This window comes from Falco punctatus, assembly GCF_963210335.1.
Source record: "Falco punctatus genome assembly, chromosome: 2".
Classification (NCBI taxonomy): Eukaryota; Metazoa; Chordata; class Aves; order Falconiformes; family Falconidae; genus Falco; species Falco punctatus.
The window spans coordinates 32,451,862-32,470,948 of NC_137581.1; the positions used below are offsets into that span (position 1 = coordinate 32,451,862).

The 19,087-nt window shown below is 42.6% G+C and overlaps 1 protein-coding gene across 2 annotated transcripts in view; it reads left to right on the top strand.

Moving 5' to 3' along the window:
• Positions 1 to 15,232, top strand: part of NUFIP1 (nuclear FMR1 interacting protein 1) — a 127,176-nt gene extending 111,944 nt beyond the window's left edge. For both annotated transcript variants that reach the window (XM_080376771.1, XM_080376770.1), the window contains 4 exons: positions 1,873 to 2,135; positions 6,048 to 6,176; positions 7,957 to 8,189; positions 11,494 to 15,232. In XM_080376771.1, coding sequence (XP_080232897.1) covers positions 1,873 to 2,135; positions 6,048 to 6,176; positions 7,957 to 8,189; positions 11,494 to 11,832 — 964 coding nt within the window. In that variant the 3' untranslated portion in view covers positions 11,833 to 15,232. The remainder of the gene's footprint in view (positions 1 to 1,872; positions 2,136 to 6,047; positions 6,177 to 7,956; positions 8,190 to 11,493) is intronic.
• The last annotated feature ends 3,855 nt before the right edge of the window (positions 15,233 to 19,087 follow it).

The window sequence follows — 19,087 nt, forward strand, 5'->3', positions numbered from 1 at the left end:
TCTTCTAGGTTATACAACAATACCTTAAATTTCGAGCCCAGTTGTACAAATTCAGAAATGCAATTCTGTGCTCGATGAAATTGAATTATGGGAGCTAATATTAGTCCTCTTTTGTGGGTGAGAGACTGATGCTCATGAAAGTCGTGGCTTGCCTTGTGTGCCACAGGAGCACTGGTGGATGGCACTATCCTGGCTGAGTGACCAGTGTTAGACGCAGTCATGAAATGACTGGAGAATGGAATGAAATATGCTTTGTTGTGATACAAAGCCATTTTAAATGCTATTGCAGGTGCTGTTCTCTCAGGAAGGACCTAATTAGGCTAGAAAGGATCAGAAGAGAGATCTATTGGTAATGGGAACGTTTCTGTACAAGCAAAGTGTGTGGCTTGGAAGGGCTGTATGATGGCAGTCTAGAAGAATTACACAGGTGGGAAGAGGTGAATAGATTGCAGTTATACGCTGGTTCTTGTAACTTGGGAAGGATGGAGGTACCAAATGACTATTTTAGACATCAGAATGAAGGCAAACCGAAAGAGATCCTTTTTCACAAATTATTAATACCTTGCTGCAAGATTTCAAGTGTGCCAGACATTCACACTGCATCCTGCAGCACGAGATGCAAAACCATCAGTGTCTTGGGAGCATCTCTAGTCAGAGACGGTCTCTGTGTGGTACACCATGGAAAAGCAGGTGAGAAGAAGGGTGACCATTTACCCTGCTTTTGCTTTTTTTTTTTTTTTCCCTTTCCTTGCCTGTTTCACTGGCTGCTTATCAGTGACAAGGTACCAGGTTAGAAATACACCTAACCAAACAAGAGATTGCTTGCATATGTATGACTAGACCCAGGAAGAAGTTTCAGGAAGAAGCTCTTGTCCCAGTATGGCATTATATGGTTGACTAGGGGTAGCAGGACCTCTACCATGTATGTAGATAAGGCTGAGGGAGAGTACTGGGCAGAACAAACCGTGGGGCTCATTCAGGACAGTAGATCTTCTGTGTCTTTTGTGGTTGTCTTGTTCTGCTGAATTAAGTTTCTGTTGCTTGAAAAGAAGTATTTTCAGAAAGCTTAGGCTGTCCCTTCATTACTTGCTTTTTTTTTCCTAGGTCGCACCTATTCTTCTCTATGTAGACTTTGACAAGAGTTTAAGCTCTCCAGGTACCTTCCTATAAACATGTTTTGTGGTTATAGGGTAACCTGGAAGATTATGGAACCAGCATGCTGTGCTGTTCCCCTCGTTTAGAACTTGTTATTTTGTTTCAGGTTTTTAAAAATCCATTGTCCTGATCAGAAGTTTCTTTTATTCCTTTTCCATTGGAGTGAAAGATATGAATGGCATGTTAGTTGGAGGCAAAAGCAGGCAGTCATTGTGACTGATGGTGTCAGGTGGCTGAATGGATTTAGTGCAGCAAGATCCTTCTCTGAGCTGTAACTGGAAAAAGGAGACTTAAGCAGTGGAAGTATGTTTATTGTAGGTGCTTCCCTTTGAATTCCATGTTCCTCCTGTTTTGAATGACCTAATTGCTTAAGTGAAGAGAATATTTGTTAACTTCATAATGTGAAATGAAAACAGTGTCCTCACACTGTAGATCAAGGAGCTTGCTTAGCCTGTGTGCCCTTTGCCTTTTTAAAAAATAAAAGTAATGAACTTCAAACTCTTCATTTATGTTCCAGCTTTGTCACATTGCACTGCCAATGAGATGAGCTGTGACTGCCTGTCTGGTCTGTCACCACATGTTAGCTGAGCTGGAGTAAGTCCTGGCATCATGCTGTGTCACTGAACCTTAAATGTGGGCCTGAGCGATTTGGTTACATCAGTTGATTTTATTATCATAGCTTGTCACTTGTATGAGCTTTGTGTTTCTATTCTCCAGCAAAATGAAGGGGATGTGGAAACCTCCAGAAAATGAAGAGAAGTTTGGGCAGCGAGGAAGGCAAAGGAGAAGACAAAGGCGCCCGTTCTGGAAGAAATTTAGAAAAAATGATGGTGATTATAATGTACATAGAACTCAAAATGAAGCCAATGGACCAGAAAACAGCATGTGTGAAAAGGAACATGAAAACCAGCATGCTTCAGCAGCTCAGCCCTATGTGAAGGACACAGATCCTCTGAGTTTTCTGGCAAACAGTGATGTTGGTAAGATGAAGGAACTTGGAGAATTATTTTTAGTAGTACTGCTGAAGTGATTACAGATATTTTGCGTAACTAGGAACTTCTGGGGAGAGCTGGGGATTTCCAAAACCATGTAAACTTTGTCCTTGATTGAAAGAGGGCTAACTGTGCACGTTTAAAATGAGGAAACTCTCTTAACAGAAGATTGAATCAAAGCTTTACAGTATTCTTGGAGAAGAATACTTGGAAGCCTGTTGTCACGCTTATTTCCTCATTGTTACTAACAAAAATGCTCAGGATTGCTGTATTGCGGCTAGAATAGTGCCAGGGCCAACAGGGTTATGAGCTTTGAATGTAGTCCAACATCCCTGTGCCTAAAACTTGCACTTAAAACTTCCTTTTAAATGGAAATTTCTACTGAAACATATCCCGATTCAGGACATGGTCTTTGAAGGAAATTCCTGGTGTAATTATTGTAAAAGAGTTGGTCAGTGCTTTATCTAAAATGGGGTAAATGCATTTTGGGGAGCTTCTGTCCTGGTAGACTTGGCCTGTTATGGAGGAAAATATCTCAGTAGTCTAGAGGACTTTGAGATACATGTATGTGTCTTACTGAATTCGTGTCCACATGTGCACTTGGCTGAGATAAGTTTTGGAAAGAAGCTGAAATAGAAAGTCATTGAAGAGGAAGAAAAATTCTGATTAGAAAGGCTGACACAAGAACGTTTAAGATACTACCAGCGTTAAGCACTTCTACATAAACTTGCTTGCAAGCCATGTTGATTGTATTATAAACACAGGGAAAATCTAGCAGACTACTTTTATGTCTGTCTTTTTCTCTGAGAATTAGGAAGCATTAAATTTTATTCTCTTGTCAGCAGAAAATGTGTATATGAATGGGAGAAGATGCTGGGAGACAGAATGTGTGTCTTGGATTTGAAAAATAACTACTCTGGATACTTAGTTTTCGTAGCTTTGTATGTTTTGAAATATGTTACTAGTTTTAAATCGGTATTATGTAACTAATCAAAGAGGGTTTCTGGGCTCCTAATGGAGCACCTTAATTTATCTTTAACAAGTACTTTGCCATAATAATCTTATTTTACCTGTAATCTGCTTAGGAATGTTTTTTTGTGCAAAACAGCTGGGAGAGGCAGCACAAGGAAAGCCCTTTGTTACATAGGGAAGTGATGCTGTAGTAACATTATGAAGGAGAGGAGAAGAAATAGCTTTTGCTTACAAGTCAGGATTTTGGAAGTGCTGCCATAAAGTTTGTGTGCAGCATTACATGTTCTGATGTAAGTACTGTACAGTAATCTAAAGAACGTGTACCATCTTAGGTTGCTAAACTGTGTGAAATAAGAAAATCTTTATAAAGCCAGAAGAAGAATAAAGTACATCAACAATCAAGTTATTTTTTGAAAAACTGTTAAATTACCCATTGTGGTTTTGAAAATAACGGTATTTAGAATGTGAAAACAAATAAATTTCCTTGTATGAGTTAAGTGAATTACTTAAAATGTTGGTATTCTTCTTCTCATTCTGGTTTTTCTGTATTATTGCTCTTGATACTCTCCATATGTGTGTGTTTTCTGAAGTATCGCTGCTTAGGTTTTTTTGGTGAGCATGTCTTGTTTCCACATGCTGGCAGCAATATAAAATCTCCAGATATAACTACTTATAGTCAGCAGTGTTGCAGTACTCTTAGTATATGGCATGTAAGCTGACTTATACTCTAGCTATTTTTAGTAGCAAGGCTAGAATGCATCCCCTGGAAAGATGTCTGATGCTGGGTTTTTCCGCTTGAAAACATAATCTTCAATTAGTGGGAACAAGAACTCGGTATCCCTATGCAATTTGTTTATTCCACTAATCTCTGCATGTTGAGAAACTTGAGTATACTTAAATATAACTCTATTTTCCTGCAAGTGCTTGTGTTCTACTTAATGATAAGAAGTCTAATTATACCAAAGTACAGCTAGTAACTTCTGTTATAATAGATGGAAAAGGAATGTAGTACTTGCTTATTACATGTTATTAAAGCCAGTTGCTGGTTTTTTATACTATTGAGAAATACAGTCATAACAAACAAACGTAACTAAGTAGAATTATTTAAAAAAATCCTACAACTGAAGTCAGTGATTTTACTGTACAGATACATTTTGTTGGATGTTTAAACCTTTCTAACAGCAGCAGCCCTTTCTCTAGAGGGAATATATTTTTGCATAATGCATTCACTTCAGTTTTGTTTAGTGGCTAGTTCCTTCAAAGCTAAGAAATTGAATGGGAGATGATAAGCAGAAATGAGGTAAGGTGATGAGCCTGCCAGGTGTAAAATTTTGAGGGATCTACTAACTAGAAAGTTGGTTGTATTCGGTAGTGCATAACACTTTCTCCACATGTTACCGTCATAGAGAAAATGTATTCCAGTAAATGTGTTCTTCCAATTTCCTGAAAAGCAATTTAAAAGTAATTCTTTAAGTTTTGAAGAAAATAAAAAAAAAGGCACCCAACTACAATATGCACTCAGCATTTTGCATGAGATAGAAAAAAGCAGCAATGAATCAAAATAATTTGAAGTAAATGCTGGTTTTATCATTGTTGAAGTATATGCAAGTGCTGTGTGTTCTCCATGAGGAAAGTGCACTGTGTTTAGCATAAGCTTCCAATGTAATTGCAAATTGGCATGATTAGTAAATCAGCAAGAGTCAACCTTTCTCAAAAAGACCTCAAAGTAAAAAGAGGCAGGTAAGCACTTTAGGTAAATATCTCTGTATTTTTCTAAACTATGTTTTACTCAGCGGCATGAGTGCCAATGAATCAAATTGCCAATTGCTAATGCTATTTAGAAGAGAATAGAGAAACGTTTGTGATTTCAAAATAAAAGATCTCAAAAGTGTTTATTTTGGTAAAATCTTCTTAAGGAGGCAGCTTTCCTATGGGGCAGGCTTAGACAGACAGAGGGCCCAACTCTTTTTGTGAAAATAAGATTGCAACTGGTCTTTTTCTAGAAGTCTCAACAGGCTGGTTTCTCAGAATGTTACTAGTAGTGGGGAGTTCGTATGTATGTGTATATATGTATGAAACTTGTGTGCAGGTGTATTGCTGGAAAGCATTTCCTAGTTTTCCTGCTAACTCTAGCACTGTTCACTTGAGTCCAGGATTTTAGTGCATATAGATTCTTTGTTTCAAACTAAAGCCATCACAGTTTTGCATGTTTATTTTCAAGGAATCTTTTTCTGGTAGGGCTCTTTTTTCCTACTATCCTCAATTTCAGCATTTTTGGTCCACTTGGCTCCTATCTTCCCAGTATTCTCTTTTGGGGTAGTTTGAGACTGTAATATCTTGCTTACTTAGGCATGTTCATAATGCTCAGCAGGGATTTAAGTATCGGACAGTCTGAAGTACTGCTGAAAACCAGTCTTCTAATTTGAAGCCTTGGTTCTCAATGTCCCTTACAACTTTAATATCAAAAAATTTCTTTGCTCTTCAGTGCTCACTTTGAGCCTACTTCTTTCCCCCCACCTCCCTTACCAGCTTTTGAATACTTCTGCCCCACCCCCTGCCTGCGCAGGACTACATCCAGCAAGACTTCAAAACGTGTTATGAAATCCTCTCTCTCTCTTTACCTACACTTGATAATAAAACCTATAATTATGTTTGGTATGTGAAGAAAGAAGCAGAAAGCCCAAGCTCTTGTTCAGGAAACTTTTTGCTTCTGTAGCTTTGCTGGCAGGACCGCAAACCAGCGGTGAGACAACCTTGCAGCTGAATGCCTCTAGAGGGTAGGCAAATGTGGGGCTTTCCTGTCAGTTCATGGTGCTGAGCTACGAACAGTGCCTGGCGTTGGGTTTCTGTAGTGATGGGATGGGGAGCTGGCTGTTGTTGTAGGAGTATTGGGGAAAAAAATTCCTCTTGCCTTTTCTTTCCTTGTAGAGTCCGACAAGGACGAAGCAGCAGCTGAAGACAGGAGGCTGGGATTGACTGTTGTTCCCAAGCAGGTCACCTCTGCCCTGAGTTCGTTGTCGGCCAACTACGGCAGCGCGTCTGACAGTGAGCCTGAAGGTGTGTAGAAGCGCATCCTCTGCCCTTCTCCTCTCCCCTTCTACCCTGCATCACTGCACTGGTGTGGACCGCAAGTAATGATAAAACCTGATTGCAAATTACCCTTCTTTGGGGAGGGCTGGGGACTTAACCTCTCCTGTATCTCCTCTCCTTTGCCCTCTCTCACCCCGTTGTCCCATCCCTGTGTATTTATAAATACAGCATTTGTGAGAGCAGTAGCTCTTTACAGCTGCGTTCCCAGCTGCTGAAAGCTGCAGGCTATCAGTCAGAACCTATGCAGTACTTAGAATTTCTTGAGAAAAAATGTAAAAGAAATCAAAGGTGTTGCAGAAGAAAATATAGCATGTAAGCTGTGGCTTACATTTAGCAAAGATGTTAAAGTGACCAGTAGTTCAGTGGCTTTATCTTTGAAACTCTTGGCTGTGGAGATGCCTTTTGATTTTTGGCCTCTCTGCCACTGCTGTAATTCAGAGCTGCCTGGTACCTGTCGATTTTTACGCTTATACAAGTAAACAGACAAGCTTGTTAGTTATGCACGGGGATGTTTTTGCAGTCCATGTACACATTCTTTCCAGTTTGCTTTCCGTGACAGTGTATGCTAGTACTGCTGTAAGCTATGCATAAAGACAGGCTAGGACGTGTAAAAGGGTATGCTGTTATTCTGCTCCTCTTGTTTCCCCATTCCTCCCTCCTAGTTTTGAGCGTTAGCTGGGGTTACTGGGTGAGCCATTACTTGTTACCAGTATGGTGATAGCTCCCAGTCTCAGAGAAGCACCTGGACAGAACACTGCATTTGTGGAGGCAGTTGCTGCATGGGGATGGCCTTGTCCACTTGCCCTGTCGCACTAATGCCTTCTCCCTCCCCCACTGCCCCAGTTCTACAGCATACTTTAGAAAGCCTCAAACAGACTTTCCTGAAAGACTGGGTAGAGTTTTTTCCCGCCCCCCCCCCATCTTTGCCTTTTCTCAGCAGCATGCCCTGGGTTGAAGTGGGGGATATAAAATGTCTTGGGTTAGGGCGTGTGTCATTGAGTTTCCCAAGCCTTTTTTCCCTTAGTTGGGGGTGGGGGTGGGGGTAGGGTGGTGCGGGAAGCAGCCTTGCTTCAAATCATGTTTGAATAGTGCCAGGAAAAAGCTGTTATGCTCACCCTGTGAATTAATTTCTATGTCTTTAAGGGCTTTTTCCATAAAGCTGCTGGGTGTTGGAAGTAAGGCTTGAACTCTCTAGTGCGTAGATTTTGTGCTTGTCTGAGTGTATCCATCAGTGTATGGTAGAGAACTGCTGCTACTACTTGTTTTTGCAGGTAGTTACTATGGCTTACTTGCCTTAGGTAGCCTACCCAAAGTTACAGAGAGCATCTGGCAGGCAGGGAATTGAACTTGGGCATCCTCTGCCCTAACTGCATCATGATTTTCTCAGCAGCCAAATTTGCAGCAAACTATATTGTGAAGTGGAAGCAATGTACTTGCTAAGTGATAACAAGGCTGCAGTTTAAATAATCTTGTTCAGCTCGTACTACTTCTACTTTATTTTTTGTATTGCAGAATTTAAATATCTTGTTTTCCTTTCTGTGAATGTTTAGAGATTATTATTTGTATTTTAAAAGAAGCCCCAAACTCAAACCAAACAAAACCCACCCTTCCTCTAAGTAAACCTTGAACATCTTCACATCAGGTTATGTGAGCAAGAATAGTACTAACAAACTGCCAGTGCATGGAGATACAAGCTTGTTAAAGAAGCTTTTAAGTTTGAGATGAAAGTGTGTTCTTTTTCTTTAAGAAATCTCTGTCAAGACTGCAACAAAAGCTGAGAAAAACCAGGCTGCGCTCAGAAATACACCGCAAACTACTTCTGTTACTTGGAGTCAAAACTGGAATCAGAAACGCTCAGAATATGCAGGCACAATGTTAAGAAGCTCGAATTCAAATGCACATCGCCCCAGAGGGCCTGATAACTGGGGCAAGAAAACATTACCTCTCCTTCCGAAGCGCCGTCCAACTCTTCTGGAAATGGTAAGTCTTAGTACTAAAACAATGCCTCTTGTGCAGGATTAGCACTGTTTGTGAGTGGTTCTCTTTGCTGTGGGAGGTTAGAGCAGTCTGTTAGCAAAGGTCCTGTCTTAAAAATAGCCAGCGAGCATTTCACTCGGAGAAGGTGTAGATGGCTTAAATAAACAAATAGAAATACCCTGGGGTGCATTCAGGTAGTGACTGATGTCAAGCTCATAAAGTGAGCAAGAGGTGACAACTTAATCGTGTGCCTAAAATGAGCTGCACAAATGACAGTACCTTTATTCCTTCCTCTCTGCTCCCTGTGGTAGTATCCATTAGGTTTTTGTTTGTGTGTGATCCCATTGGCCTTACTCTGATCTTCCTTAGCTTTCAGCTTTGCTATTCAGCTGCCTTCCTCTGATTGAGGAGCACACAAGTTTTTCAGATGCGAAGAGATCTTGTTGATAAGGCTGCTGGTGCCTTGAACTGTGGAGTGGTGTTGAGCTGCAATCTGTAGGGGTATGTGTGTTTCTTCTCTGTAGACATGTTTAACTCAATCTGAGGAAGTGATAGCACGGGTACCTTGAAGAGCAGGTTGGTGTCTTACAGGAGCAAGAGGAGGGTTGTAGGGGTGAGTCCAAGGTGTTATAAGTCTGTTCTGAATAGCAGTGCAAAGCGTCTTATTTGGAGGCTTGGTGACTTGCTTTAGTATAAACAAAACTTTGAAGCTTTTATTGCATTTGGTGTTCAAAAGATTATCAGATAGGTAGATTACCCTTGTGGTTCTGTAAATAGCCAGCGAAGAGCTCCTCCATCAAGGGAAGACTTGCTGTGGGCGGAACACAGCAGAAAGCAGCGTGCCACTGACATCAGGGCTCTGAAACGACACAGGATGTTTAGGCAAGAGGTACCTGATAAAGCATATCCCAAGCTGCAGATGTAGGAGAAATCCCTTGATAGTCCTTTTAGCATGTAGTACTGTTGCTGCCAAGAATTAAAGCTCCTAGTGACTGAAAAGGAAGTATTTGCCCTTTGTGTAGCTCCCTAAGCATGCAGTTGTCTATCTCTTGCTCTTCAAAGTTGTTGGTGATCCAGAGTCCTCACTGCTTTGAAGAAAGTTCGATGAAGTCCCACATGCCAAGAGAAGCTGACAGAATATTGGAAGCTTGAATTGTAGCTTGCCAGTATAGTCCATTTTCAAAATAGCATTTTGGTGGGTTTTTTTGCCTTTAATAGTGCTCAAAACTGTTGTTAAAGGGCATGTACTATAGCTGTGAATTGCGGGAGGAGTGCCTGAGATTCACAGGTAGGCTTCCACTGTTGCAAATGGTCAGCATACAAAATTTCAAGGAAGCAAGGCTGAAATTTTACAGTGAGGAGTCACTGCTGAGAATTTATCCAAAAAGCGAGGAAGTAGAACTGCTAAGAAAAGGATGTTGTATCAGTGAAATGGTGCTGTAAAAAAAATATGAAAAGGGAGGTAAGAGAATAGCAGCAGACGTCTATTGGCAGTCATTTGGCAGTAAGCTTGGGCACTACTAAAACGTGTTTATTGTAGCCATGCAAAAACAGTAATGTGTGTTTATCCATTTTGTATGCTGACAAAATAAAAAGCTTGTGTAGCATCACTCCACTGAGATCCATCCCTGCATTAAAAGATATAATGCAACGATACAGTCTCGATAGGGTGATGGGGCATCCCATCTGTGCCTTTATTTGGCCATTTGGGAATTAAACAGTTTCTGTCAGTCCGGCAAAGAAAGAACATCACTGTGCTGTCCCGTCTGCCCTAACATGCACCTGTTAATTCAGATGGGAGGTTTCCGAAGGCTTGTTTTGGGTGTCAGGTGCTTGTAACATCTTTTGGTAACTAGTCTAAAGAGAAACATGCACTTTAAAGTGGCTGATTAAACCACTGTTGAAACTTAGAACAACAACAAGAAAGCTTATTTGTGACATTACAAGCCAAATTTAGCTAGATCTTCTGCAATGTGTAATACAGATCTCCTGCAAATGATCAGATGGTTACAGATTAGCTACTTAATTTAAACTTGTTTGTTCAGAGTACTAGATTCTGCTGACACTCAATGACAAAAGGTCCTTTAGTCTTCTGGCTGATTTTTTTTCTTTAATTTTTTTATTTTAAAATACCAAAATGAACTTCAGTGAGGTTAAAGGAGATGAGGGAGGCCTCCAGCACTTTAAGCTACTAGACTTATGTTGGTGGATTATAGCCCAAACCAGTTATTGCTATTTAAATCCGCAATCTGGTACCTGATATGAAACATTTCCTTTCCTTGTATTTATCTCTTACTCATAGGGATTTTCTAATTAAAAATGCATAGGATATTAAATTACAGATGCAGTATAACCTGGAAAGTGTAAGATGTTAATAGACTTGCTATCCTGATGTACTGGCATGCATGGCCTACTGTTTGTGATATGACAACATTATCTCGTGGGTCTACAGTCAGGTAATTGGGGATGAAATTCCTAATATTCCGGTATGTTCAGTGACATTCTCCATCACCTGAGCAAACTGAGACTGAAAGCTTAATCCAAAGGTACCATCAGATTTGTTGGCTTGTTCTACCTGCCTTAGTGTGTTATTGGCACTGAGTGAGCAGTGCTGGAACGTGCACTTTGGGCACGTACTTTTCATCCTTTTCAGTGATAGTCATGTGCCAGTACCATAGTGAATCATGACTAATGTGAGCCTCTATCACTAGATGTGGTGGTTGGCCACCAGCCTGCGCTGCTCTAGCAGCCTGCTGCTGCCCAGGAGGGCAACTCCCTCCCTGCTGCCTCCTCCCACCTCTTCTCTGCTATGCTGGGCCCTTTGCTGACACTAGTCAGGTTTTGACACGTGTGCCCCTGAAAAAAAATGCCTGAACAAACAATAAAAAAAATCCCAGAACACCTGACTGCTTGCTGCTAATTGTCAGGTTCATTTTCTCCTGGCTGGTGAGATGAACTGATATAGTAAGGGGTCTGATTAGCACAAGCTGGTGTGAGGGGGGGGGGAATGAGCCCTTGGATCACCCAGCTCAGCAAGCTGCATAGTAGTGCTGTCAAACATGCTCGCTGGCTCTGCCAGAGTCCTGGTCAGTCAGTGGAAAGGCACGAAAGGTGGGAATATATGGCTTTCCTGTGCTGTGTCTGGTAAGGCAGTCTCCTGCTCTGTGTCCAGGACTTGTGTGAGAGCGCCAACTATTTAATTTTAGAGATGTTCAAAATCACTGAGTAGAGCCATACATCTTGCTAGGCTTGTATCAGCTACAAAGCCAGAAGCAAATGTGCATCAACTTCTTTTCTTTCTTTCCAGTTACTGGCCCAGGACATCCGACATGAAAGGAATGTGATTTTGCAGTGTGTTCGATACCTCATCCAGAACAACATGTTTGGACTTCATTGTAAAACAGAACCACAAGCTGAATCAGAGACTGAACAGTCCACTACAACCACAACAGAATCTTTGATGGACAAACTTGATGAATCTAATCATTCTTGTAGCTCTGACCTTCAGTTAGCAGGAGGAGAAGATGATACATTATTAATAGCCCAGGGTGAGAAAGTGCCCATGGATCAGACTTCACAGATTGTTCATGTGGCAGATGAGGACACATGGGAAACCCTGTCAATTCAGTGTGAAGATGCAGTGTAGAATGGATGTCTGTTGTGGACAATAAAGCACAGGCTTACATCTTCTGCCTGACTCATGCTTTTTGAAAGACACCAGTATAACAAAATAATCATTTAAGTACATACTGAGAGCCCTGAAACCACTTTTCTGATCGGGTCTGTCTGAGGTGGCAGTTTCCTTGTGAAAACAGCATCTGTGTTGAGTAATTGCATTTCTCCATGGCAGAAAGGCAGCAGTGGCACAGAGTATGACCTTCCCTAGAGTAGGTGCAGATTGTTGCTTTTGAGCTTCAGAGCTCTGTTTTACCTCATTGTGAAATGTGTGTCAGTCCATCACCAGAGCCAGGTAGTCTTGCGGTAGGATGGGTCTTCCTCGTGTGAAATCATGGTCTGCCGTGTATCTGAGTGTCCAGAAGTGTTTCGGTGTACTCTTGAAATGACTATTCGGTGAACATTTTTTCCATAGCTGTTACTAATACAATATAGCTAATACAAGTGTAATACATCTAGTATGAAACGGAAGATAGAACTGACCTGGCTGTAAAAGTACTGCTTGTACCAGGAGTCTCCTGCTTTCTGAACTAGTTTGTTAATTGAGCAGAGAAACAGGCGTGAGGGTGCAGACTGACGTGAGAAGCCTTTTTTTAAAAAATTAACAAAGTAACTGTTTGCATCAGTGCTAGGTTGCTGGTTGACCTCAGGTACCCAGCATTAAGCCTTGGGCCTTAACTGCTGTTACAGTCATTGCCTGACAAATCTAGCTCTTGAAGAAAACTCTTAGTATTAAAGTTTAGAAGGCTTACCAAGAGTTACTGGTTTGTCCGTTTTTAATATGCATTGGGAATTTATTAGTTTGCCTTCTGGAAGAATGTCTTCCTTGGTACATTATGGTGCTCCTACAGCATCCTGTGGTTTATCACCCCCCGCCCCCTCCCCCCGATCTGTGCATACATCTGTAGTGTTGTGAGCACTAAAAAAGCATCAGCCCAGGTTTAGAAACAAGTTTAGTCTTGATTACATTGTGCGTTTGTCAGAATCCTTGTCAAGGGCAGCTGTTAGTTTGTCACATTGACATTGAAAACTGAAAACAATGCTATGAAAATAATCTTTTGTCAAAACCTCCACTTCAGAATCTGCTCTCTGTCTTTTAGTCATGGTTAAATGTTGGAGTTAAATCTCAGGGACTGATTTTTTTGGTGGCTGTTGTTGTTTGGTAGAAGTCTAGCCTTCCATTCCACCATCTAAAATACAGGCTCACATGGGGTTGTTTTGTTGCCTAATAATGATTTTCTTTCCTCTAGTTCCTTAACTTGTGCATACATCTCATTTGTGGTGCACAGAAAACAAGAAATAGTTGAAAATTCTGTCCCACTGCTCTGCTATTTATAGCTATGACTGCATGTTGTGTTTGTAATGCACTGTCTAAATTTATGGAATTATATAAATATCAACACCCTTGTAAAAGTTGTGTCTCAAGAATATATGTGCAGAATAGAAGCACTGATCATAAACATTATATTTCTAAGGCAGATGATTCATTCTTCCCATGATGATCCCACGAGCCATTTCAATCTCATGGACTTTCTTAAGGCTCTTACAGTTTTACTGCAATGAAAATACCAGTGAAGGACTCTCAGCCACGGAGATCTGGCACTCGGACAGAACGTGATTTTTTGGAGTGGAGTGGTACCAGTGCTGTTGAAAGCATGGGTAACAGCTGCAGGAAAAGAAATGGATGTCTTAGGACTGCTACTAAATTGCACTTTAAACAACCCTTAATGTGTTTCTGTCCCTATTGAGTTGATGGCAGAGCTTTTTTTGATTGTACGCTAACCCTGTGTTTTAAAAAAAAAAGGGGGGGGGGGGAACCCACCGAAAAAATCCCCAGAACCAGGAAAAAAACTTTAACCTGAATTCTTTATGATGTTGTCATTATGGACTTAAGCATATTAAACTTTCACACAAAACCAAAAAATGTCAGAAGAAATATATATTAAAAGTCTGATTCAATGTAGATGGGAGGAGGTAGGTTTCTTTTGGGGCGAGATCAGTTTATGGCATGCATCAGGCATTTTAACCTAGGGCTTGCTGCGTACATGCAGAATTGCTGCTGTTCTCATATTGAACCGTTTCAGACATGTGGAGGCATATGCTGCAATAATGTTAAACTCTGAATTGCAGTCTTGATCAATGAGTGGAAGGTCTCTGCCCCTTCCTCTCACCTACTTTTCCTGTTCTTCCAGGCTGTGTTCAGACATCATATACCCCTTCCTGCTATTCAAGAATGTGCTTCGTACTTTGGATTCAGCCTTAGGATAAGAAAGCTACCACAATGACCTTCTGGTACTATCAAATGCCTGTAGGCTTCTCTGGTCCCTGCAGCTTTCCTGCTCTGTGTTAAGAGGGATGGGTTTTGTTTACTCCTTTCTAATAAGATGCATCTCTGTGTCTGTGTAAGAAGAACCTGTTGCTTCTGACACACTGCAGGAACCAAAGTCTTGATTAAGTTTTGTGTAGTTTTTCACTTTCTCATTGTTTTGGTGTGGGGTGGTGGGTTTGTGGTGAGGTTTTTTTTTTCAAGCGTTATTAGGAAAAAATCCTACTTCTCAGGCTTTTGAGTCACTTCAGATAAAAATATTTCAGTGACAACCTTCACACTTCTGAAATTTTATTTTTATCTTCTAACTTGGCTACTGAATATGTAATTGTGGGTGTCTAGTTTAAATTCGGTACTCCTGGGCTTTGGTGGTTTTTTGTTTGTTTTAAATCCATCTCACCTACTGAGCTAGAACAGTTGAGAGAAGAAAAAAATACTAAAATCAGGCTTTACTCAGTCGTGGTGGTGCAGCTTAGGCAATCTAGGCTTCCCTGTGAACAAAATCAGTGACATTACAGCACAGCTAGCTACTCCTGAGATGAGGGTAAGGGAAAGAAGTGTTGTGCATTTCTAACCTATGATTTCTTGGCCAGAGAGGGCTTTTGCAACAGATTTTGTGTGTTGATGTTGCAGCCCTTGCATTGAGAGCATAGGGGATAGGGTGGTTTGATCAGCTCTGCTCCAAAGGGAGGTGCTGTCAGGGCTGGCTCCTATCCTCTGTCAGCTCCTTACAAGGGGTGTCCCTCTGCTCCCTCTGTTCCTGTCACCACTAGTCCAAGTCACGCGGTGCAGTCGTTATTCAGGAATAACAGTCGTAAAGTCCTAGCAGATCTTAAGTGTTTGAAAAGTATTGAGGCACAAATACAAACGCTTTGGGCAGGTTGTTCTGTTAAAGGCAGAAGTCTGGGCTAGAATTTTGTATTCCCCAAGCTATCTAGAAGTGGCAATCTGTCATACTGTGGACCGATGTCATCATGAGGCTACTTTTGAATATCTTTAAAAGCACAAGACAATTGGAGAGAGTTCCTGAGGACTGTAAGGAAAACGAGTACCAGTTCAGGAGGATCTGGAGACCTAAAGGTCATCAGCTTCACCTTGACCTCAGGAAAGGTGGTGGAACAGATGAGCCTGGAAACCATGTCTAGATGTAGTAAGGCCAAGAAGGTGTTTGGGTTTAGTCAGCATGGATTTATGAAGGAGAAATGCTTGATCAACTGGCAGGTCTTCTATGGTGAGATTACTTGCTTGGTGGCTGGGGTGAGGGCAGTGGATGTTGCTTGTAGCTTTAGCAAGGCTTTTGATACTGTGTCCTGTAAAATCCTCATGGGTGTAGCGTGGGCTAGGTAGGTGGATGCTGAGATAGATCAAACATTAGCTGAAGTGTGGGCTCAGAGGGTTGTGATCAGTCACCAGTAGGCTGAGGGAGCTGGTCCTTTCTCTCTCTTCAGCACTGGTGAGGCACATCTGGATTGCTGGGTCCAGTGCTGGGCTCACCAGTACAGGAGAGACAGGGACGTACTGGAGCAACCCCAGTGTGGGGCCACAAAGATGATGAAGGACCTGGAGCTTCTTTGGGATGGGGCTGGGAGAGCTTGGAGAAGAGAAGACTCAGGGGGGTCTTATCCATGTGGATAGATACCTGATGGGAGAAGTAAACAAGATGGAGGCAGGTTTTTCCCAGTGGTGCCCAGGGCTTGAGGCAAGGGACAGTAATCAAAATACGGGGAATTTCTTTTAAATACAGGAAGAAACGTTTTTGCTCTGAGAGGGTTCAAACACTGGAATGGGTTTCCCAGAGAGCTTGTGAATATCCTTGGGGATAGTCAAAACCTGACAGGCCGCAGCCCCCAGCAGCCTGCTGTGGCTGACCCCACTGTGAGCACTGGATGGTCTCCAGAGGTGCCTGTCAGCCCCAGCAGCCCTGGGACTCTGGGCTAAAGTGGATGTGCTGCTTGAAATTACTTCCCAGTGTAAAACACCTGCCTTGGAAGCGCTGCCCCGACTGAAACGACTGAGCAGTCAAACCGCGCAGGCTGCCCGGCCCCTACAAAGCTGACAGGCTGCTTCAAGGGTTGAAGAGAAAGTCCAAACTTGGCATCCATGACAACGGACACTATTCCATGGCCTATGTTTGTCCCTAGTGTTTGCCTTTGCATGACCTTGGACTTCAGGTCCATGCATCAGTTTGCAGACCGGGATGCTAATTCCAGCGCTTTTGCTTCCCTTGCGATGCAATTTGAGATGGATGAATGAAAAATGCTGCATCTAAGTGCTGTGTGTTGCTGTTACTGGGTGAGGTGAGAAAGAGTTGTCAGGCTGGTATGGCTGATGCAGTCGGGGAGTGCTCAGTACCTGAAAGAAACTCCCACTCTCCCTACATCTCATCACTCTTCTGGCTTATGCTGTGTGACTCTTCCTCATTTGTCCTCTAGTTTCTAAATACACTCTTCAGGCGGAAGCCCTTTTTTTGGTTAGACAGCTTTTTTGGCTTGGTATAATCTTTCTATCCTTACTGTATATTTAAAGGAAGCTGTATAGACTCTGTATGTGCACGGGCTCTTGTATGAAAGCAATACGAACTCAGAAAAATAAAGCTTCTGTTGAGGAGTATCTGACACACCAAAACCCCTAAGTAGTCATAGGAGCAGTTGTTGTTTTGGGTGAGGGGAAATTCAGTAGGCATTTCAGCTGAACATTTTTCGGGTTAACTGTTGTCATAGAATCATAGAATGGTTTGGGTTGGAAAGGACCTTAAATATCATCCAGTTCCAACCCCCTGCCACGGGCAGGGACACCTTCCACTACAGCAGGTTGCTCAAAGCCCCGTCCAGCCTGGCCTTGAGCACTGCCAGGGATGGGGCATCCACAGCTTCTCTGGGCAACCTGTGCCAGTGTCTCACCACCCTCACAGGAAAGAATTTCTTCCTAATGCCTGATCTCAATCCACCCTCTTTCAGTTCAAAGCCGTTCCCCCTTGTCCTGTCACTACATGCCCTTGTAAAAGCCCCTCCCCAGCTTCCCTGTAGGCCCCCTTCAGGCACTGGCAGGCTGCTATAAGGTGTCCCCAGAGCCTTCTCTTCTCCAGGCTCAACTTGGTGTCGTTGGCAAACTTGCTGAGGGTGCACTCAATCCCAGTGTCTGTGTCACCAGCAAAGATGTTAAACAGCAGTAGCCCCAGTACATACCCCTGAGGAATGCCACTCATCGCTGGTCTCCACTTGGGCATCAAGATGTTGACTGTAACTCTTTGAGAGCGACCATCCAGCCAATTTCTCATCCACCAAGCGGTCCATCCATCAAATCCCTGTGTCTCCATTTTAGAGATGAGGATGTCATGTGGGACAGTGTCAAATGTTTTGCACATGCAAATGCAGAATTAGCCACTCTTCCCTTATCCAGCAATGCTGTAACCCCATTGTAGAAGGCCACCAGATTTGTCAGGCACAATTTGCCTGTTAACAATGTCACCAATCACCTCCTTATTTTCTATGTGCCTTAGGAAGATCTGCTCCATGATCTTGCTGTGCACAGAGGTGAGACTGACTGGCTATAGTTTCCAGAGTCTTCCTTATTTCCCTTTTTAAAAATGGGGGTTATGTTTCCTCCTCTCTGGTCGTGGGAACTTCACCAGACTGCCATGACTTCTCAAATATGATAGATAGTGGCTTAGCAACTTCATCTGCCAGTTCCCTTGGGACCCACAGATGCATCTCATCAGGTCCCATGGGCTTGTGCAGCTTCAGGTTCCTTTGATGTTCTCAAAACTGATCTTCGATAGTGGGAGGTTCTTCATTCTCCCAGTCCCTGCCTTTGCCTTTTGAAGCTTGGCTGGTGTGGCTGGAGTACTTGCCAGTGAAGACTAAGGCAAAAAAGTTGAGAACCTCAGCCTTTTCTATGTATGAGGTAACCAGGTCTCCCGTTTCCTTCTGGAGAGGGCCCGCTTTTTCCCTAGTCTTCCTTTTATTGCTGACATACCTATAGAAGCTTTTCTTGTTGCCCTTGATGTCCCTGGCCAGATTTAATTCTACCAGGGCTTTAGCTTTCCTAGCCTGATCCCTGGCTGCTCAGACAGTTTCTCTGTATTACTTCTAGCCTGTCTGTCCTTGTTTCCACCCTCTGCAGGCTTCATTTTTGTGTTTGAGTTTTTCCAGGAGCTCCTTGTTCATCCATGCAGGCCTCCTGACATTTTTGCCTGACTTCCTCTTTGTTGGGATGCTTTGCCTCTGGCATCACCATGAAGACACTGATCTGGGTACTTTTGGAAAATGAGACAAGAAATTGGCACAAATGCAATATGTAGTCGGAGGAAAACAGCAGATTTGTTTTCTCTTTGTTGCAGCAAGGTAGATACCAAGTTGTTAAACCTGTTTCCCCCACTCCAGTCTCTCCACTTACTTTATAAACACGGGGTGATCTGCCTGAATAATGGAAGTGTAGCCTTGGTTTTGGGGAGGCTGAAAGAAAATTGCCACCAATATTTGTCTGTGCTGGGCCACTACTCCTGTGACCAGCAGGCATCTGTTCAGACTGGGTGCCTTTTAAACTCTGCTTCCTCAGCAAATGTTGGGGCGAAAGAACTAGATTTCCCACGGGGTTGATTTAGGGATGGATCTGGGCAAGCAAGGAGTTCCAGAGATAGCCTGAAACATCCCCAAGTATGCCAGTTTGTAATAATTTCAGAGATTTCTTTCTAATACGTCTGAGCAGAGTATAGTATTTTGGAGACATTCATTTTAGATTGGTGAAACCTCTTTTTTCACTTGGGACAAAAGCATTCTGTTTCCATTTTAACAGAAATGAGGAAGCCAGAATAGATCCTCAGCATGGGATGAGGTGACCCCCATCCCCAGGCTCCCAAGAGAGGGGTGCCCAAGCAGTGCCCTTGGGGTATGTGTGTCTG